Here is a 24549-nt window from a genome sequence, read left to right on the forward strand (position 1 = left end):
CATTATTTTTTAACGATCTATAATTATGGATAGGATTCTGTCGGGTCTATCGTAGACTTGCACAAAATTATTAATATAGAAGATATTTATGACACAAAGTGCATGTAAAACTTATAGTGTGACACAATAATTCATTATTTTCTTTGTAACGCTTAGATTTGTGGGCCGAACAATAATTAACCCGTAGAATGTTAACAGAAAGATTTGTAGCTTTTTATCGTCGGAACAAATTTCGTTAACACGAATTCAAAATCAAATTATTCTTTATTCAAGTAAGCTACTAAAGTCACTTTCGAATAGTCATATTGGTATCGAATAAAATGTTGGAATGTAGATTTTAATGAGAGCGGTTGCTAAGAAAATCGGTAGGTAGGTACTGTTTTCCACCAATTTAAATAGCAATGTTAATTAAATATAAATATGATTTATCCGCATTCCTTTTTTGAAATTCATCGTAAGGTTGAATGCTAAATAAAATTATAAATTATTTTAGTAAAATATAGTACCTTGGTCCATGCCGCGCACGCAGCATATGAGGCGGTACTTCGCGGCGCTCAACGTCATCCGAGTTGAGCTGAAGACCTGCCACCAGCTGCATTATCTCACGCTCTTTCTTGAGTTCCTCTCGACCTGTCTCCACCTGTAAATCAATAAAAAACAAATTATAACAAAGTTGAATAATCATGTACGTATTAAATATGTTTATTATTTTATTTAAAATGGTCAAGCGGACCTATAGCTAATGGTAAGCGATAACCACCATAATATTGGCCCCGTAAGAAATATTAACATTCATTACAACATCAAGGGCGCCCCCTTATGTCCTTTATTCCTGTTATACTGGCTCACTCACACTTCAAAATACATATACCAATATCTGAACATAATAAATTATAAATAAAAATAATTCACAATTATTATAGTTAAAGTCATTTAAGTTCATACTAAAGAATCAATTTAGAATTCTGACTAATCCTATTCATGTCATAAATATTGATGAAGGTTCTCAGCATTTCGAGCATTGATATTTCATTGACGGCTTCAGAACAGATTGTAAAATTAACTTGTTATCTGTATAAACTTCAAACTTTTAAATATATTGTTTTTTTCATTTGTTTTAGGCGAACGTAAAAAATAAAGCCACTATCTGCTTGCCAGTTGTTAAAAACCAATCACGCCGTTAATGCCCTGCTACCCATGGGATCTAAAATGTTGTATCTGTGCCTCAAATTACTCATCCTTCCAACCTAAACACATTAATACAGAGTGTACTAATTATGAAAAAAAAAAAGTTATGTATATAAATTATATGAAAATCGAAGTCAATTATATATGGACAGAGACCCAATACCCAAAGATGTCAAATGGAGCGAAACGAATTAATCAATTCGAAACTAGAATGTAGAATATGGGTTACACGCACCAAAGCGATCTAAAACGGTAAGTATATTACAAATCGTTAAATTGGCAAGACTCGATCGCAGTATCACATCGACTCAACGTAACGACTTATGCAATTCGTATTATCGTAATCTTTTGCAGTGGGATGCAATAGCTGAGCGATATTGCTTCCTGATGGACATACTGAACGTGATTTGGTGTGTTACATATTATATACATATATGTACATATATTTGCAATCAAAGAAAGAATAAAGATAAACAAACCTTAGATTTACGTATTCCATACAACTTACTAATAACTCAACAATATTGTACAACACTAACTTCTTGATTAATATATCTTTATTTGTAACGCAACATAATTTCATTTAACTTATATGCCCTTTAATTTCACTTGCAAAGTTCCGATAGCGGCTACGTCTACGTCAACGCCATTTTTTCGCAAATCCGCAATGAATATAATAATTCAGGCTCGACCAATGATATCGCAAATACTGTTTATTTGGGTTTTGTCTTCTTGTGTTAGTAGTAGTAAGTAGAATATCAATAAATAATAAATACAGCTATACGCATAGTGTACGGTACTCGTCGGCATTCACATGAATGACCAAACACGATTTAAATCAAAGAAAGCGTAAATAAATGAAAGAAAAGGTAAAAGCTATTTGTCAATAACCGCAGGTGCGAACAACAGCTGACCAGATAGAGTTAAAGTAATTTAAACTTTATTTCAAATGTTTTAGGTTGAAATTCTTTTGAAAACTGTTCTATTGTAATATAATATGCATAACTGCAAAATGTTACTTACACTTTGCAAATAAAAAGTTATGTTAAAAACGTTTGTTAGTCGTTTTGCGTTTTAAATAAATCTATGGGAGATGTTAATATAATTAGAAACTCACACGTAGAGTTTCTAAAAATTAATATGTATTTTTATTTTGAATCGTTTCGTTGAATTGTTTTTGGTTTTTATATTAAGCATTGCCAATACATTCTATAGTTACAGAAAAAATACCCAACAGACATTGTCCTACCTCTGTATAATATCAATTTTATTATAGATATAACAATTTTTATTGTAGATCTGTATATGTATACGTGTGATATTGTTCAAAGTATAGAACTTAAAGCATTGTGGTTTCTATAAAAACTAAAAACCTTTCAAAAATATTCGTATGAGCTAAACTTTATTGTGAATTTTATGGTGATGCTTTCAAATTGATGTACCTATATGAAAATTTATAATATAAAAGTGGTCGCCCGCGGCTTCGCTTGCGTTCGTTGGTCACCAGGTTTTAGGAATAAAAACGTAACGTATGTCCTTCCTTGGGGTTCAGTAATTTGCCCTTAGAGTAACAGACAGACAGTCAAACGGAGTTACTTTCGCATTAATAATATTATTTTAGACTAAAGAATTATTTAATTAATAATACAACTGAATAGTCATCCATAAAAAGAATTCCACCGTCAGTAACATCAGCAGAGAAATATAGATACCGACTATTATAAAACGACACCGTTTAAATCTACGGAAATATATTTATATAATCGGTTACTTCTGTTAAGAATTCGCGTCAAATCGCTAATTGTCCATCTGCTCTTCCCACACGTCATTCGAGCAAGAGCTATTTAGAAATTCGTATCAAACACTTGTGTGAAAAAAGGTTGTGCAATAAAGAACCTCAGAAGACAAGTTTGGTTGGAAAGTTGGTTCGCCGTATGTGTCAAGCGATACTTGTACCGGATGGAAGAAATATGACGTATTGCGATTAAAGGGAAATTTGTGAAAAGTACGTAACAGAAAACGTAATCGACTTCGATTTTCGATACGTTACGCCACTGAGCAACTGTATAAAATTATACCAGATGATATCTTGTCCCGACTATATGGGTAGACTACTAAAACATTTAAAAAACATTGACAAATAATACATATTACTCAATACAACATTTTATTATAGATAAAAAAGCGTGGACAAATAAATACTAATATTTTTATATAAAAAAATAAGATTTAAATATATCAAATGACGAAAAAAAAAAAATTTAATTACAGAACGTGATACACATGGCATATACATATAACGTTCTCATATTCATAGATAATAGACATACACTATTGAATAGATAAATAAAATCTAAAAATATATACATTGAGTATTTTACTGCACAGAGATAAGGATTGTCAACTTCTATTTGCCGACTGTAATTTGTTTCGCAGATAAAAAATTAGCCACCTAAGTTGTTATCACCGCCTAGACATTAAAAAATTAAAACAATTTACACGTTATGTGTACAAAGCTATTGCTAAAGTATATTAGCATTAAATTCAAAGTATTCCCAGTAATAATATCCGTGCTCGAAATATTGCTTATTCCTGAAACACTGCAGCACGCCAGCCTATAGTTAGGTTGTTTAGAAATCCGCCACAGGCAATGAAATATTATTTTCAATCCTTAGACAACATGTTAGCCTCCAAAGCCATAGATTACGGGTATGCCTTTTGAAAAGGTATTCGATTCGATAACTCACTACTTGATACTTAATATTTTATTTGTTCTACCCACTTGATTGACGTTTGACGCCGTATTTGTATCGTTTATATACAGTTTTCTTACAAACTTTAATAATATTCTCATTTTATTATATAATTATATTTTCAATTTAAATCGGCAATAGACAATAACACTGACACTATTAGAAATATTAACCATCACATCATCAATGTACCACAAAGCTTGGACACTAAGATGGTATGTTCCTTTTTACTTTACTGCTTGGCCGGTTTGGAACAAGAAATCTTTTGTTGTTTAGTTAATACATGAAGATATGTGAAATTTTGCATCACGAAACATATTTTGTCTCCGTTACAAAACAATAACTAATATTCAACACAGTGACATTTCGCAATCGAGGTATCGTCGGTAGGCGTCATTGTTGCGTTCATACACATCTACATTAAAACCGACTGATACTCGCACAATACAAGCAGCTAGAAAAACCAGAACGTGTGTTACTCAATCGTTCGAGAGACAAGTTCTTTTGTCGCTTTAAATTTTCCAATTGATAAATGTAAACAGTTTATATTAGTCAGAACAAAATAAAAAAAACATGTGATGATGTTACTTATAAATCAATTAGCATGAAATTAATGTACGAGTGAGACTATTCTGTAATTCAATCTTCAATACGAAGCGGTTAATTAACAAAACACACAATACATTCATTTCAATATCTATGAGTCGTCTTACTTTCTACCAACTTTGTAAACAATGTATATTTACAGTTCTACACTGCACACGAGTTGTTATGTCTGTTAATAACACGTTTAAGAATGTGCATATTCCTTCAATAATGAAGACGGACCGTAGACTTGAAAAGGTATAACGCTCTACGTCAAATAAATTACATGCTTAATCAAGTGTAGATATCTTTGAACGTAAATATTATGTCAGCGCTGATGACTTGACAGGCAAAACATCGCTATAATCATTTTGTGCGTGTATATTAAGAAAACATAAATAATAATAATATACGTTTTGAATGATTACGTAGGCAATACTGGCGATTAAATTGGAACATTATCGAGCACTTTGACGTTAAATTTTTTATTATCTATGGATGCTTCGTTAATCTTGTGACTAGCTTTTAGAGCCACAGATTCTGAGGTTTTGGGTTAAAACCTCAGCACGAATGAATAAAAATAATATTGGTTTTTTTTTGTCCTGAAATTATGGGTGGCAGCTTGCAGACTGGATATTGACAGTGCTTACATTTCCATATCATTAAGCTCTTGGCTCTGCGCCTTCTCAGACGTGATCCCGTAGGATTATGAAAGAAAAAGAAAAGAAAATTTTCTTGATTTTGTGCACACTATAATATGTCCTGCGCCAGCTAGCGTTCAGAAAACTCCCGCTTGGACCGAAATGGGTCAAGATTAAAAAGTATTAATAATCGAAATGGGTCAAGATTATCCAAAAAGTATTAATAATCTATACTAAATATTAAAAATATGAAAGTAACTCTGTCTGTCTGTCTCTTTTTCACTGCCAAACCACTGAACCGAATTTGATGTAATTTGGTATGAAGCAAACTTGAACACCAAGGAAGGACATAGGCTACTTTTTTTGCCTAACACATGACAACCAATCCCCTTAAATGCGAGCGAAGCCGCGGGCGACAGTTACTACTAGTAGTTGTATATATGTCGTTCTTAAATGAAGACTATTTTTAGGAAAGCAGACAATACGATCGTGAGTAATTATACTTCGCCCATGAACACTGAAACTAAGATGTAACGTCCCATTTGCTTGTAATTACACTATAATCATTCTGTGTACAAAGTAATATACGTGGGAATGCTGACATCTCAGCGACTACTGAACCGGTTTTCGTTACATTAGCGGAAAGCTAATACATCTGGAGCATACCTTATATATTCTAAGCGTAAGTTGATTTTTGTCTCAGTGACTGTTGAACGATAGCTGCACATAAAAAAAATCGGTTATGGCCTCATTTTGAAGTGCTCAAAAATAGAGCAAATAAAGAGGATTCTTGATTGCAATTTACTAACAAATAATTAATTTTAGGGAGCGGAATAAACTTGCTGACTGGTGAGAGCGGTACTACGGCTGTATAAGAAAAAAAAATTAAAAACGCAAACAAAATTAAAGTAAGTTGTTTTCGACAAACTCCAATTTTAACTGAACAAATGTATACTATTTAAAATTAAAAGAGGTTTCGGAAATTAAATCAAAACAAAAAATGTCATAGGTTTCGCAATTTCTAAAAAAAACTTTTGAATAAACGGGGAGTTTCGCTATTACAAATTTTATCTCCACAAACTTTTGTATCTGTGCCATTTAGTGCCTTTGTTTTGACAGGTGTAGATGCCAACATTAAGTCTGTATAATTTTGTTAACTTTATGATCGTTCCATTTTCATAATATTACTAGTTATTTACTTTAAAATATAAAAATACAATTTATACTTAAGTTTTTAGACCGAAGTTATTTGCAATTGAACTGAAAGTATATTTTCTTAAAAGCCCGATAAAACAGAAAAAAGTTGCAGCCGTTCATAACTACAAAATAATTTATACGCGCGTGTTCCTCATTCTTACGTTCAAGGGTAAATTTATAAAAAAATATATTTACGACGAAAGCCGACGACCATGAATTATTAAAGTTGGACACGATTTATTGTGAAGCATTTGTATATTATTAGACAATCAAACGCACACGATATGCGTATAGTTGATTAATTGTTACAACAAAAAAAATCTGAAGATATATCTCAATTAAGCACTCACAATAAACATTACCTTTTAGTAACTATTTATTATATTGAATAAAATCTAAATACATTAAAGAGAATCTATGCTAATATTCGATCAATTATGCACAAGAGCAGAACGGGTGATATAAGTTAACATCAGTTATATACATATCAAGAAATGACACACAATGTAAAATATATATTAATGATAATTATCGTATTATAATAATGCTAATTTTATACATAAACTTCCCGCGGCTTGACCGATTAAGAAGATATCTTTTTTTTGTAATTATTTAGGTACTCGACTGGATGGCAATTCTACTAACAAATTAACACTATATCGTAATCGATTCGAAACGTTATCGTTGCCGTTCAGTCGCTTTCCTATTCTACCAACGCAACGATCCACTTGAGGTTGTCCCGAAGTTTCATAACCGATATAAATAAGTAGAATAGCCCTCTGTTACGATTAAGCTGAAGTTAATGTTTTGTGAGGAATTGTCGAAGTTAAAACGAAATAAAATTTGGAACGTATCATAATCGTTATATAGTATCATCATCATCATCAACCTCCTGCTCTTGTCCCAATTTTATTTGGGGTCGGCGCAGCATGTCTTCTTCCATACTTCCTGTCGGACGTCATCTCACTAGTAACATTCTTTCTAACCATATCGTCTTTCACACAATCCATCCATCGTTTCTTGGGTCGTCCCCTACTTCTATATCCTTTATATATCGTTATATAGTATGTTAGTAGAATTAGCCCCCAGGCGGTTCGTAGCTTTTTTTATTAATTTTCTTTTTAAATTCTTAGGTTCAGACCATAAAAAACATTAAAATACTTTATTATCAATCTGCAGCACCTCTGAACATTTTTAATTCAATTTTATTCATTCGTTAAAAAATATCATAGAGTAAAAATCTTTATTAACACTTACGAAGTCGTGTTCAGTCGCCAAAGACAATAGTGTAATACTAATATACTTAATTCTCCTACCGACTGTTCCTTATAGAATTATATATGTACTAAGGTTGCTATCAATCTAATGGAAATCTCGGTAAAAGTAGGTTTTATAAGTTAATATTAAATTGTAATTGGTATCATCGATAAAAAAAAATAGACGGAAATAAATCCTTCAAATACAGAAAGCAATGCAAGCAATACAGCAGTTTTTCGATGATTTATGTTTTTAATTGTTTCGTTCTCATTACAAGTGAATTATGTTCTTTAATGAGTAAATTGAACCCCAAATTTCTCATTTACTTAATATATTAATTATGCAAAATAGACATTTAGCAAACTGGCATTGCTTATAAATATTTAAAAGTATTTTTGGAATGGAGACAAGCAAGTGACGTGTCATAAGTCACCTAGTTCATGGACACTGGTGCAACAAGATATATCAACACATTTTGTCGTCAACCACGCGATCTAAGTGATAATTCTACTGGCTCACCCTTAGTCAAACCAGAACACTACATACAATTACTAATAAAATTTCTCTCATCGGTAAAGAATATTGCTAATATCTTATATCATTTTAAATATTTTCACGTATGTTGCCAATACGTATTGCTCTAGGAAATGTATGTTCAGAAACTCTGCAGCAACCGTGTTTCGGGAAAGACGGAGAGATTGGGCACTAGAAATAAATCCTCAAGAAAGACCCTAAGAACGTTTGAGGTTAATGGAATCGGAAGTTTGTTCATTAAATTTCTCCACTTTTCTTATATTGTGTGACCACACGAGAATAGTTCCACTGGTTCCCATCAGGCAGTGTCTTATGACCAAACGGGTTTGCCATCCTCAACTGGTTCTTACTTTCCTTAACGATTCACAGTTGGAACTTTAGTTATCAAGAATTTTAATTAACAAAATTTTGAATATTTTATAAATAAATGTAAATAATCAGTTAATCGGTTAGGTATAAGCAAGTCCAGAGGTATGACCTTAAGAATCTTTAGGCAACTAATACGATTTGTTGATGTGTTTCAAACATATGATGTGGATTTTCTTTTTTTTATTTAAATAGTGTTTAATTTAATAATGCTGTCTTTTTCTTTCGGATCTGCAATCTGAATCAAGCCAAATATGATCTGGAAAAGAGTACCCACTCCTTTGGTCATAAAACCTTATTCTGTATCACCTGTTTTTTAATCTGCTTTAAAGCGCTTGGCATTTTTTCACGTGTTTTAATGTTCAATTAAGCATAGACAATATCAGCCGATATATAAATGTCCCTTAGCATGAACATACATGTCCTCCCCGTGCAATGTCCGAAGTATGTTCCGCACTACTCCTTTCCTAATCGATGGACAATTGTATGACTCCCATTAATCAATTTAAGGATACACAATGACATACATATATTCGTTTGCCGATATGGTAGGATATGTACACTATAGTACAACTAATTGTTCAAATCTGAACAAACTCAGAGTTCAAGTACAAATGTAAAAATATGCAAGTTTTATACGTAGGTACTAAAGCAAATAGGAATCTAAATACCACTGACTATATACTAGTATTTAATGTAGTTATTTAATTACTTATACACTTATACTTGATAAAAATTCAACAATGTTTTTACTAAGAACGTAATCACTAAATAGTATAAAACAAAGTCGAGTCCCGCTGTCTGTCGGTCCCTATGCATGCTCATATCATTAAAACTACGAAACGGATTTTGATGACAATCATAATATAGTAAAGAAACAATGATAATTTTAGAGGTTTCTAATGCGATGTCGTAAATAAACATTTTTTGAGCTTACATTGCAAACGCTGGCTGAACCCTACGGGATAGATTAAAATATTGTACAACAGTATTGTACACTTTAAAAAAGTCTATCAGCTGTGCACCCGTGCGAACCACGCTAGGTAGATAGGTAGGTCGCTAGTATATAATATTCCTTTTGTATATAGTGTGTATTTATATTATATACTCGTAATTGATAATATAATTTATCTATTGATTTATAATATTGTGTATTCTTTATTTAAATTAGTTTATTAGTTTGAGTTAGGGATTTATGTTATTTTGTTTATTATTACAGCACCACTCATCTCATTTTGTATGAGCTATCACCTACACCTTTGGTTGCCTGGAAGAGATCGTTAGGTAACGATAAGGTCACCAAAATTGTATGCTAAATTTATTTAGGATGTATCCATGTTTTCATTTTTATTACTCTTTATGGTTTACAATAAAGTAAGATTATCGCCTAAGATCAATATTCTACGGTTACAAGAATATTATTTAATATTAAAAAAACTATTGTCACGTCTTGGATTAAAATAACATTTATTTTAATTAGTCCCATATCTTTTTGTGAAGCGCTGTGATACAGACTTTATAATTTGATTTGTACCGCTACAAAAATATCGAATACAGTTTGATAGTGACGTTTGTAGGTCAGCGCTGATTATCAAGTATCCATTCACAGAAGCACACTCTACGACAATACGCCCGTTCAAGGTTATAGCTTTCACACAAGCTGGTTCGTTCCCTAACTCTATTTTCCTCGCTAATATTAAACGACGGTGTTTCAATCCTTATACCTTATTAAGTTCCGTAATATTAGCGACCCTCCTCGGCTTTACATACAATTTATAATAAAAAAAATTGTTTATACCCTACATACACACCAACAAATTTTACCTCTTTATTATATTAGTATAGACTATAATAGTTATGAGTATTAATTTTTGAGACAGATTACAAAATAAAGGGCGAGAAGGGCGTTATTATATAAATGCAGTGCACTGCACTGTTATGAAAAAAAAATAATTTTAATAATTAATTACACAATTGAAGCGCTTTGCTTATTATACAAAAGAGGTTTCAACAGTTTGCTTATTTCACGTTTTTAGTACAAATACATACTTATATAATTTTATAGCTCGTGTAACGAGGCTTTATTTAAATCATAGAATTATTCATATTATTATGAATACGATAGCCTGCAGTTTTGTAGGTTAATCGCCGAATGTATCTAAATAACAGCAGATGTATTTGCCCAGATATTAAATATTTACTCCACAAAATTTTACATAACTACTTAAAATTTCATGCTTTCTATATTAAAAAATATACAGGAAAATCTAACCACAATGGCAATCTAACTTCAAGATTTCATACAAAATAAAGTAAAACGTACCGGAGATTGAGAATTTTTTTATTGATTTTATTCGTCAAACACGCTTCGCTCGCGGAGTTTTCGGCAGCGAGAAAGTAAAACACACAAAAAAAGTCGTCTGTTGAGTTTCTCCCGCCAAAACTGAGATCACTGACCGATTGACATTCGATACTCCCTCACGACACGCACTGGAACATGAGAATGGGATTCCGCTGGTTCCCATCAGGCAGTGTCTTATGACCAAACGGGTTTGCCATCGTAAACTCGTTCCTACTTCCCTTGGTTATACACAGTTATTTAACAAGATTTTTTTTTCCAAATTTTACAAGCACCGTACAAATAATAATGAAATGGAAGCAATACAATAAGCTAGTAGCAAGCATTGTAAATGTAAATAATTACAATAATTACAAAAGTAAATTTTAATATTTTATTCACAAAGGTGCATTCAAGAAGGTTTTATTGACAATCTTAGAACGCGGTATAAATAGTTACTTATTTTTAGAAAAAATATCTCATTCATGGAAAGGGGAAAACCAGAAAGTCATACCTTCGTCTAAACTTATACCCACATATATATATGTATGATATAAGTAGGCGGACGAACAAATGGACCATCTGGTGGTAAATGGTACAGTCCATAGACAATGGCGCTGTAAGAAATATTAACCAAGCCCTACCACCAAGTTACTTATAACAATTTACAATACTATTGGTACGATTGTAGTATTATTATTATACAATAATTTATACTTGTTGTTGTGATATACAAGGGAAAACCGCCGGCAGACAATGTCTACCATGTATATGGGTACTAAACCGAAACGTGCTGCGTTATCTGGTTGATTAGGTATGTTCTGTTAAGCAATACAAATAAACGACTCCTCATTTATGAATATAGAGTTTACACGTCATACTATTATTGTATACCAATATTGTACGTGAGGTTACTATTCTTTAAATCTGTATTTTTCAGTTATCATTTAAGCAAAATAGTTTCGACGAAGGACATTATTTTAAATTAAATTGATTCCGCTTTGATCAGATAGGACTCTTTATAAATTTGCTATTAATTTTATATAAATGAAGCAAAACAAATTCAAATGATTAATACACTTCGATTTTAATAAATTAATTGAGGTTATTTTTTAATGTCTCACTGCAAAATAGCTTTGATCAGATAGGACTCTTTATAAATTTGCTATTAAATATACATATATAAATGAAGCAAAACATAATAATAATGATTAATACACTTCGATTCTAATAAATGAGTTGAGCTTATTTTGTAATGCGTCACTGCAAAATCTACTAAACCTATACACGTGAAATTTATACCAGATATGCATCGCGTTTAGGAGAACATTTCAGTATATAATATTATTTCAATAGAAGTTTCGCTTTGCAGTTTCACCCGCTTTAAATTTAGACTGTTGACCTGACAAGCGAGTATTTTATGTATGAATATAAATTAACACATTTTCTTACTTCCCTAAAGATCTTTATGTGTCGATAACTCATGAAATACATCTTTTAAAATAAAAAATGACTACAAATTACAGACCAGCGCAGTGTACGTACATATTAACCAGAAACATTGTCGCTTTGCACGTAGTTGTAAATTTTAATCTCCTGCATTATTCCTTCACGATATCGTGTTCATCAATAATTAAAAAATGCACAAAGTATCAAAGGTCAGTGATTTCTTTTGCAACTTCTTATTTTGAGAGCCTTACCTTATAGCGATGGACATAAAGGTGAATATCGCTTGTTATAATCCGAAGAAAACATCAGACGAAGTATTGTATTCGGAACGCGACTTCATTCGAAACCCGCATTCCAATCGACGTTCCACTTGCCTGACATTTGCATTAACGTACTTGGACCTACATAAAGTTATGCAAATTTCATAGCCTTTATTTAACAGGACTCAAGGTCGAATTTCGTGTTTCAATTGTCACAAAGCGTTAATCGTACTCGGTGCAAGTACCTCGCAAGTTTTCATAATTTGTGCATGGATATGCATGCAAAGTTAGGAAGTATTCTACCTACTTAATTAAACATAGATACCTCCATAATCATTGACATAGAACCCACATAATTTTAGAATGATTAACATGTTTAGTCACATTCTTAGTAGAATATGTAAATTTAAATACCTTATGATAAATTTTATGGTCATCGTAAACATAGTATGTTTTATTATTTTTCTATAAAAAGTATACATTGTTATTTCTTACATTTTTTAAACGAAGATATTATGTCCTGGTTTAAACTAGTATTTACAAAGGAAATTAAACAATATTACTTTATAATGAAATAGTTTTTTTTTTTTAATTTATTTTATAGATGTAGTTGAAGAAATTGACCACATAAAGGAGCACAGCTAGAAAACCATTCTCTACATCTGCAATGCGTAAAACATGTTACTACTGTAATTACACTGGTCCAACGAGCCTTCAAACCGGAGCACAGAAATGCAGATTATTAATATTTGATTATCTTCCAACTGACACATCAGCAATACCTACCCAGACACACGAGTAGCTATTAAAACTACATGATAAATGAATACCGTAAAGACGTCACTGTGATTTATGACAAGATTATAGTGAAAGTAAACGCGATAGAACTATCGAATTAGTATTATTAAATTATTAATTATCTTGATCGCATTACAGAGAACGACATCATTGCGCAACTAGCACGCACGCTCAAGCAAGACTCGTCTACATAATATGTGCTTGGACACCGTGAAGAACATACCCGTTTAAAAACTGTTAAATATATACCTTATTTTCATATGCTTATGGTATATTTTCCTGTTCCAATTCACGTAATGGAATTTAAGTTAATAACGCGACCACAAAGTTGGCACTAAATACTTTACCAGATGCTGTAATCATAATTAGTTGCAGATATTGTTGAAATTGCGATATGGTACACGACACGCAACGTGCCGTTGTCCGCTTTAAGGCTACTCATGAAAAGCGATAAATCAATATAAAACTGAATATTTGTTTGTTGACTGTTATTGACAGTTGTGTACAATAGCATAGTAACTCAACGTAGACTAGATAGGGGTATAGCTTATTGCAATGGAAATAGGAATGAAGATAAACAACCTTTGATTTACGTGTTTTAATGCGATTTGATAATAACTCAAGTATATCGTGCACTACAAGAGTTTATGATTAATATATCTTTATTTATAATACAACACTATTAAACTTAACTACATATGTATATCCATTTTAATTTTACTTCCAAAATTCTGATAACAGTTTCGTCGACGTTCAAAACGCAATTTTTTCGCAAGTTCATAGTGAATATCATGGTCCGTTAATACCGAGCTCTCGACCAATGATATCGCGTCAATTTGCTGTCAAATGTTGTGTATTTGGTTTTTCTCCTCTTATGGTTGGAATATACGTGTAACATGTAAGATCATTTTCAATTATAGTAATAAGTGCATTATCATCTTTTAACGACGAACACATTAATTTGCTTACATCAACAATTCGTATGGCTGTTATAACATCGGTGTTAATTATCTGAGAACAATCTAATTTAAAACAAGATTTTGTTTTGGTGTCAGTTGTGTCATCTTTCATCTGAATAGTAAAAAACATTGCATTTCAGTGTCAGGATATGCATTTGATTAAAAACGACAAAATTGTTCAAATATTTCTACCACTAAAACTGGCGTTTTTAACATCTATAAAACTGTTATCGAAACTTTGGAAGTTAATTAAACTAAGTAGTATACATTGTAGCTGAGCTACAAGCAAATCGCATGAAATGCGTTAATCTAAGATTTGTTTACCTATTATCTTTATTCGTTTTTCGACTTGTTTAGACTATAGGTGTAGCTATATAGGCGTAGCTCGAACGAAATTAAATTGTAAATATCTTCACATATATACTTACCACATACGTTATTAACTTTATAAAAATAATTTTAAACGGAATTTTCAATCATACGAAAAAAAATACCAACAGTTACTCAGAGAATCTCGATCCTGACTTTTAAAGTAAACATGTAAATTCTTAATTGTATAAGATATAGTAGTTATGTTTAAAGAATAAATAAAATACTGCCTATTTCATAAAGTAGTCGTTTTACTAACCAAGGCCTAAGAATTTGTACCGACAAAAATACAAAAGGAAAAGTAACTATGGAGCAGCCAAGGTTACAATCAACACAAGAAAAGTTTTATTATTTAAAAAATAAAGCTTTGCTCTCAATGAATCACAATAAATATTGGCTGATAAAGAGTCTAGATGACTTTTGAGGGACGATTTTCTATAAATTGATTAATATTTGTATATAATATTCTAAAATTAAAAATAGATTTATGATTATTCCTCGTAGCAAGTAAAGTCGAGTATCACATTTTCTCACTAAGTCTTTCATAATTTTCAGAATTCGGATTACAATATGTATATTAATAAGGTAATATTAATTTAATATTTCTTCAACGACTGTAGTACCTACGTATAAGTTAGTACAAGGGTCGTGTGTTCATATAGGACCCATTTCCAGGATAACACGCTTACAATAATCTTATCACGTAATAGTAAATATTGTAGATACTCGTGTTAAGTCAAGTGAAATTATTTATTTTAATTAAAATTTATATGCCTAATTTATATAAAATTACTGTTGTAATATTTCTAAGATTGTCTTGATACTAGTTCAATAATGTAAGAACTTAGTCTTAACTCAGAAATAAGACAATATTTATAAGGTTTTCTTTAATAATTTGATAAGAATTTTAAATAATGTTATTATAATATTATAATACGCAGTTAAAAATATATGCCCAAGAATCAATTTTCCCGCCATAAGGACTGTTAATGTTCATGTTACCACATTAAAAATATAATGTTTAATAGACAAAGTGACAGATACTCGTCTTTAAAATACAGATAATAATAATTTATATAATATATACTAATATAATAAATGTGAAAGTAACTCTGTCTGTCTGTCTGTCGCTCTTTAACTGAACCAATGAACAGAATATGATAAAATTTGGTATGAAGTAAATTTGAACTCCAAGAAAGGACATAGGCTACTTTTTTGCCTAACACGTGACAACCAACACCTAAAACACGATCGACGTCAACTAGAATTTAATATAAAGTATGACATTCTAATTGAGTCTTACAATAAATGTAACAGGACATCCTCCTCCACTTTCAAATCAAATTAATTAAGTATTTTGTATCTCAGAATAGCCTAGAAATCTTTGCCAAAAATAATTACCTACAAATCAATTTACATGATATTTAATTGAGATAATTTATATCAGACGGGTGGATCAAAATCAAAATCTACTTTATTCAAGTAGACTTTTACAAACACTTCTGAATCGTCATTTTACAAAACTATAGTAAACTTAAGCTTAAGTGAAGTTAGCACCCGAGCTTAAGTGAAGTTACCGCCGCCGGTTGAGAATGTAGATTCTACCGAGAAGAACCGGCTAGTAACTCAGTAGTTACTTTTTCCAACATTTAAAATAAAAGTTATGTAAGTTAAATACAATTATATACGTATATATAATTATTACATTTCCAATTGTCGTAAATTTGCTCGAAATGCATGATTAAAATAAATTAGTTATTAAAAATGCCGATTATATTATATGATTAAAACATAATTGATTCTCGAGTTGATTATATGGCTACAAATTTTTGATTAAAAGGGAAATTAAGTATTTTCATCGTCTTTAAAAAAAATAGCTGTGGTTTTGTTTGACCAATTATTATGAAAATTCATCTCGGTTCGTACATCAGAGAGATTGTCAAAAGTAATTTCATGTTTTTAAAAGGCGCATCTAAGTAAATTATAATGTTTTATGAAAGTTACACTTACATGACGTGAAAAACGTGTTATAATAACGAGATGATACACCCTTGAGAAAATATACTAAAATAAAAATAAGAAAAAAATGCAATTTAAATTTTTAAACTTTTCCAACTTTACTACAAAAAAGACCTGACACCGATATTCGTTTTCAAGCGATACTGATAACACAAATATGTCATTGAAAATTCACCCCACGCTTAAATTTTCAATTATTTAAAAAAAAGAAAACAATATTAGAAAAAGAAAATGTCAGCATCATTAAAGAACGAAATTCATTTGGAACAACAAAACGCAATAAAAAAAAAAGAACAAAAGAATATGTCAACTAATAGGCATTAAGCGAAGAATTAAATTAATATTAAAATGCAAATTATAATTATATAACGTTAATAAAATTCGAAAGTCTTCATTACAAAAAACAAGAGTTCTCATTAAATAACAATAGACATATGACAATTACATGAAACATTCGCATGTTATAGATTTTCTAGGTGCATTGACAGACGGACAGAAAGCATAGAATGAACTACATATTTCTAATATTTAAAAGCATAAAGAAATATTTTATTACAGTTACTTATCAATCTAAATTGTTGTACATATAGCACTTTAATTACTTCTAAATTTACCAATACATAAATTGGAAGCTCCTATTAAAAGATTACTCCTATTAAATATATAAATTGATACACAATATAAACGACACTGAACAAGATAAAAACAAATGTATTCAAAATATTTTTTACGCAAGGTATCGTGTTTTTTTAACAGATGTATTCTTTCCCTGTTTATATAAAAGTACTCAATTGATCTACTTTATATTATTTTTACAACGGTATACAAAACCATCTCGATTTCGTGAGCTAACAAGAGTTTAATAATAAAAATAGTTGCCTAAATAATGCAATAAAAAAGTATCGATCGTGAAGCTCCCCGATGCTTTTCATCACGAGTCGTGCAATAAATAATTAATATTAATATTATTCGTTGTAATATTGTACAAGATTATAAAAGAGCTTGGAGTTATTAGTGGTTGATTTTAATGCATAATGCGTACATAAATTTAATAGTATTTGTTAAGTTTTTTTTTTTTTTTTAATTTCATAATTATTAACCAAACATAGTCGTTGGATTGATCCGTAACGGAATGCATATGAATTGTTTTTGTGTCGCAAAAAAAAAAGGATTCAACCTTTTACAAGATGGCGGCGATCGCTCATTTCCAAAAATCAGCCTTTTCGGTTCATTTGCATTTCTCAACCCGTTATTTGAATAATATAATAATAATACAGATGATACAATAATTTGTTATAACCAAGTTGATATAGTAAATTGTTTAATTATTGTATGGCCTAATGTACAGTCCAATTTTGACTCAATTCGTTTGTTTTGACGGGTATATACTACACTGATATAGATCTAATTGAATAACTTATTATTATTTTAAAAATCGAAATAAATATATACTTTATTTAAATGTTAAAGGAACCTTAAAATCGTCATTATTTAATCTTCTTTATATATAATAAAATTGGAGTCTCTTTGTTATATTAAAATAACCGCTTTTTATTAAATGCATATGTATGTATACACCGTACATATACCAAAATAAGATCATTTTCAATTTTTGTCTGTCTGTCTGTTTGTTCCGGCTAATCTCTGGAACGGCTGGACTGATTTTAACGAGACTTTCATTGGCAGATAACTGATGTAATAAGGAGTAACTTAGGCTACAAGAATAACTTTTTTGTTAAATTTAAACGCGCAGGAAGTTACTAAAAATCTGGTCATAAGCTATTAGGAATATAACTAGATTCTACCGAGAAGAACCGGCAACACAGTGAGTACTCGTTTTCAATATTTAAAAATTAAAAATAGCTATGTTATTACGTAACACTTCAAGCCAGCGAGATATACAAATACAATCATTGTAAAATAAAAGATTCGTATATCGATTTCGTGTATTCCGACATTTTATTTAAAAATAAATCCCGCTATAGTACAGTTCCGTTGACAACTGAAACCGTTATCAATAATTGAAATACGAAAACTATACGTTACGCTGATTCGTTTTATAGAACACGTAGTAATTGACACTTCGATGTCAATTGTAACTGTACTGCTGCTATGTGGACCTTTAGCCGAAAGGATCGTCTTAATATATTTAATGTCACATATAATTTTATATTGTTCTATTTAAATATGATTATGATGTAATCCTTCTGACCTTGCTATATTTTTCTGTCATAATAATTTTCAAAAACATTTCAGGCGCTGTAACAATTCGGAGGCACGGGAATGCTAAGCGGGATCGCTTAATAATTAAATAATAATAATAAAATACTTTCTGATGACAAAATAAAATATTAAAGTTGCATTAAAATAGGATATGTAAAAATTTATACTGTTTTATGTAGGTGAAGTCGTATACATAAATGTATCTAAGACTAAGGGAGCGCTAGGCCCAGGTAACTAAGCTATAATTTTTTTTTTATGTTATTGTGGCAAACGACCAGGAGGCTCACCTGAAGGAAAGTGATTACCACCGCCCATGGACATCTGTAACATAATTCTTACGCGTTAAAATAATGTATGTCACTGACACACGAACAGGTCATTTTATAATTAATTTAGTACTGCGATTCCATTAGTCATATTAAATTGTCAACTTGAGTAGAACTTGTGTATCTTAATCATTTATTTGCCGAAAATGTACTTTTTTTACTGATATAATGTATCTATTACATTTCGCCCATTATACGATGAAGCACGATTTTCGCTGACGTAAAATCTGACACCTTTTGCTTCGTTTATCACAAATATCGCGTTCCATAATTGGAATATATTATATACAATTGCTATGTCGAAATTTAACGAGAAAGATTGTAAATTATTACCGACATTTATCATATTACGTCTAGTGTTGACATTATTGTTGATGTCAACGAAAACTTATACGAAAATAAATGTCCATCGGTCGAACACTTAACTCATTGTTCCCTGTAAAGTATTTTAAAAGTAGACTTTGGAACCAGTGCTTATCGTGGTTTTTGGCAGAGTAGAATAATTCGCCACCGAATTTCAACCTTGTGGCGTAAAATCCATGCGACAAACGGAATATTTTTTATCCATCAATATAATCATTTCTTACAGTCTCACCTAACCAAAACTCTATCAAACCTATCCAAGAGCAAAAGTATTCTTAAAAAACGCACTTGATATGGGACGAATCATGATTATAAAACAAATAATTAAATCGATCAAAATCATATTCAAATATATTTTGTTCAAGTAGACTCATAAAAATACTTATTACTTATATACATATTACAAAGTTGAATTGAGTGTAAAGCTGACACCGGTTCGGAAAGTAGATTACACTAAGAACCGGCAAGAAACTCAGTAGTTAATCTTTTCCACCATTTTAATTACTGAGCATGTCAGTAAAGTACATTTTTTTATATAATCGGCCTTTAAGTAAATAAGTACTAAATCCACGCCTTTCTATCTTTAATATAATCTTGTATATACATATATAATATTTGCAAATGTTTTGTTGACATGAGCTACAATTTTTTAAATTATTTTATTGTTAATACAATAAAAACTGATTTGACATCCTGAAATGTAAGGGAAGGAAAGGCCATAAATAACAGACAGCTCGCCAAAGCTAGCGAAAAAACTGAATGCACAATGTTCATGCGACCGTAATTTTTTTTTTTTTTCTAATTAACGAATAAGCTATACGGAATGATTTTATTGCGACGTGAACAACACGAGTTAAAATGTAAACAAAACATTATGATTTCGAGAATTGTATCGATTAAAAACAGGGTTCGCGGATATATATCAGCGGAGATATATCATGATTATATCAATTGATTTTTATCTTGATATATATCAATTGATTTTTTCCTATCTTCTGAACAACACTCATAGATCTAGGCTGAAGGCCTGACTCTGAATGATTACTTTTTATGATTAGTCGATTACAAATTAATATTAAAATAAAATTAGTTGATTTATCTAACAAACAAATGAAGATTATTTATTGTAATAATAAAAGGTGAGTACCTTTTTTAAGTGTTCATTAAAAAATTCTATCTCAAATAGATAGACACTAATTCCTTTGTTACTTTTTTAAAATAAAAAATATTTCGACACTTGTGTTATTTTACAAATTCCTTTCACATTTTTAAGTGTTTACAGAATGAAATTCGGTTCGTTTTCTTAGCCTGGATATATATCGGATATATATCAAAAAATCGGATTTTTGATATTTATTATATAAATCGGATTTTTTCGAACCCTGATTAAAAGTATCATTTTAAATTTTTTTGACACCTTTTGCAAAGGTCGACAATGCGAAAGAGCATTCCCTTCCAGTCAGCCCTGAATAGGATATATATGAAATGAAACAGAGAGTATATGTCGTAAATAGTAGAATAACAATTGTAAGCAAACACACACACACACACACACAATTTCAAACATATAGCTGACATTAGTGAACATAGAAACAGTAAAATAAAATATTGATTCAACTCAAGGGAAAAACTAAATAAATGATAAAAATTACGTACAAATCTCTTAATATGTACGTTGGGGCGAAAGAAAGTCTTTTAACGTTATGTTAAATAGTATTAAACTCGTACCTTTAATATATGACGGAATTTTCAAATTGTTATTAACTCGTACTTGTGTGCATCGAAGTGTTGAATGAAACAAAGCGATATCCTTGACCCGTTCAAAATTATATTTTTATACATTCTAAACACGCCTTTATAAGTCTCGACGACTCACATACACAACTTGGAGTTTTATTGATAAAAAAAGTCAATTGGATGAGTTTAAAAATGTTTACACACAAATATAATTTTGTTTACCAATTACAAATGTAACACTTCTTGTTCAATTTTGCTAAATTCAATTTCTTTTTTTTTGTCATCAGTGATTTGATATTCGAAAGCAAACAATGCTTGGTAACCACAACCCTTAAGAACGTGTTATATAATGCAAGAAATTTACTTTGTTTCAAAATATTGTATAATATTAAAGTACCTACGTAGAGAAAAACATACCAAAAATATATTTAATGTTTAAAAATAATTAGTACAGTTGATAAACATTATAACTTAACCGTATCTTAAAGATTCATTGACCGTCGTCGAGCGGCCGCTTCGAGTTGGTCTCACCAGTTACAAATTTGCTTAATCCGCTAATATGAGTCTTATTGTATTGTAATAAAGACGATTGTCATTAGAATTACTGTACAGATATCTTGGCAATTTCTACAATAGAGGGGTCGCACGTTGAATCACGTTTAAGTAAACTAGTGCACTGTAACTGTGGCCTGGGATTTGTGGCAAAAACCGCTTTAGCCGACTGAGCTATTACTTCCGATATTTATTCTATAAAGTCGACATGGTTGTACACGAGCCTGATTCGTTAAAATATAAAAAAAAGTAAATTAACAGCTTGTTAATATCTCCTTTTGAGGACAAGGTGTTATTCCACCACGCTGCTATAACGCGGGTTGGTGGATACATGGCACATAATCTGTGTTTTCTTCACCTGATAAGTCATGATTACCTCTGGATTTTCCTTCGCCGCCGTTAATATTTGAAAGATGAATGCTCCTTTGTTTTATCAATTCATTATCACACCTAAAGCTATCTACTTTGAGAAGGGTGGACACAGACTTGTTATAATATGTAATACAGATTCTGAGAATATTAGATAGACGCAACCGCCAAGTTGAACACAATCAAAATTTGTTATTATATATTATATCGTTAATTAAGAGACAGGCTTTTGTCCTGAGAACCAAAGTGACGAGGTAACTTTACGTTATTACATCAACACCAGTGATGAGTTTATCTACAAACATGAAAGTATTGTTGACTTTGGTTGTTTGAAAATGGTTTTTTATAAATTATTTATTACATTTTATTCAATTTAATATTTTATCTGATCCGTGATTGAAAATTAACGAACCGTCAGTGGATGACAGACTTTGTTCTTTTTGGAACATCTGTTTGAACCCAGACACGACACAATTCATTAAAATAAAAGGATTCTTGAAGGAAAATCTAAATTGACGTTTTCATTACTTAATTTGTGAAACAACCACAATCGTAAAGTCTAGAGCAAACTTTGCTCGGGATTAAGATCTTGTATCATTATCACTATTAAGAGTAAGCTAATTGTCTTACTTAACTATTTATTGACAATATACATGAATAATTATTACTATAGAGTTATTCGGCATAGAGAAAACTTTTTTTTTTTTGGTTTGGATTAGAGAAAACTTACATAGCCTTCTGGCGTACCTACTGTCAAATAATCAAAGACAATGAGATTTAGATATAGACAATTTTATTACTTTTCAATAATTTTATATATTCCTAACAGATCTTTACAGACTTTAATTTTTTTATTTCACTTCGCCACATGTAATCAACGTCGCCACATCAGCTATGCGCAATAAAAGACATCAACGCGTATGAAATTTTGGCAGATTTTATGTTTAAGTTGAAATTCGAATAAAAATATTTTTAACTTTCACAGAGCTAGTCGTTTATAACGATTCGAAATTCGAAAACTATTATTCAATATTATTTTTGTATCAGTATTTATACATATTACATTATACGATATATGACCAGAGCTAAACAAGTTTCAATTTAGGTCTTACAAAAAACACACCAACATTGACCTTGAAAAGTTTGTATCCTTTGTTTTATACAAAAATAAAAATTACTTTGGAATTTACACGAATTAAATTGAATGTTGCCAAGTCATATTATATCTACCTGTGTTTTATTGCACGTTAACAGAATACTTGAAACCGCACGTTTCGAATTATAATAATCTTAATCATGAATACAAATTGGTACATCGATGGGGAGTCAAAATAAGTAGTCAGCATCTATTAATATTTACATTTTATGTCTAGTACAACAAATCGCTTTCCGAAACAAGAAAATCGCGAGGTCAAATGAAAACCCGATACCGGACTTTAGCAACATTATCCGTTTCCAGTTAATTGCATACATACGCGCACCAAGCCATGTAAAGTATGCATGGATTAGGAATGTATTACCAAAGTAATGTGTATTTATAAATGCTTATTGGTAACACTTTTTGCACTCGGCTTACGCAAGCGATGCGATGAGCTCATTCATTACAACTCGGTAGAATATTATATACCGGTTTCAAAATCTTCATTTCAAAGCATTTTGATATTTAACGATTTAACAAAAATCTAATTACAGAGTTTTAACGATTGCTGCCATGCTCTTAAAACCGGTCGTATTTTTGTTTTGAAATATCTTTGCGCTAAGGTCATATTAATTAGACAATGACGAAATAATAATGATTACCAAATATATATATATATATATATTTTAGTGTTCGTTTTAGTTTCGGTAAAACAAATATGTAATTATTTATGATTTTTGCGTTTTTTCATCCAGTATTTATATGTAGGTATATGCTTCTCATTAATTCAAAGCAACTATAATTACGTGATAAAATAATTTGGTAAACACCGTCGCAGAGACAAATCTATGAACATCGTTGGCAACATTTCTAACTGGTTTGACCGCGTGTGACGGCAAGTTCTTTAAACGACGTAACCGCAATTGAGACCCGACTCGATGATCAGCGACTGTAATACTGTAATATTTCTTGAATTACTCGCATTCCTTACAAATCTTAAGATACTTTGCGAATATTAATAGCGAGATTTTCGATTTGAAATAAATTTAATTATCATCTATCGCCAACAGAAGTTCCTCAGATCGAAATTCTCATTATGCTATCGATTCAAGATTTTAGACGCTTCAA

The 24549-nt window shown here is 30.8% G+C and overlaps 1 protein-coding gene across 1 annotated transcript in view; it reads right to left on the minus strand.

Annotated features, from left to right (window-relative positions):
* The window catches only part of LOC113395566 (sterile alpha motif domain-containing protein 1), a 30349-nt gene that overhangs the window by 3975 nt on the left and 1825 nt on the right, over positions 1 to 24549 (minus strand). The window contains exon 2 of the mRNA XM_026633180.2: positions 507 to 640. Within this exon, the coding sequence (XP_026488965.1) occupies positions 507 to 640 (134 nt within the window). The remainder of the gene's footprint in view (positions 1 to 506; positions 641 to 24549) is intronic.

Source organism: Vanessa tameamea, chromosome 21 (genome assembly GCF_037043105.1).
Source record: "Vanessa tameamea isolate UH-Manoa-2023 chromosome 21, ilVanTame1 primary haplotype, whole genome shotgun sequence".
Classification (NCBI taxonomy): Eukaryota; Metazoa; Arthropoda; class Insecta; order Lepidoptera; family Nymphalidae; genus Vanessa; species Vanessa tameamea.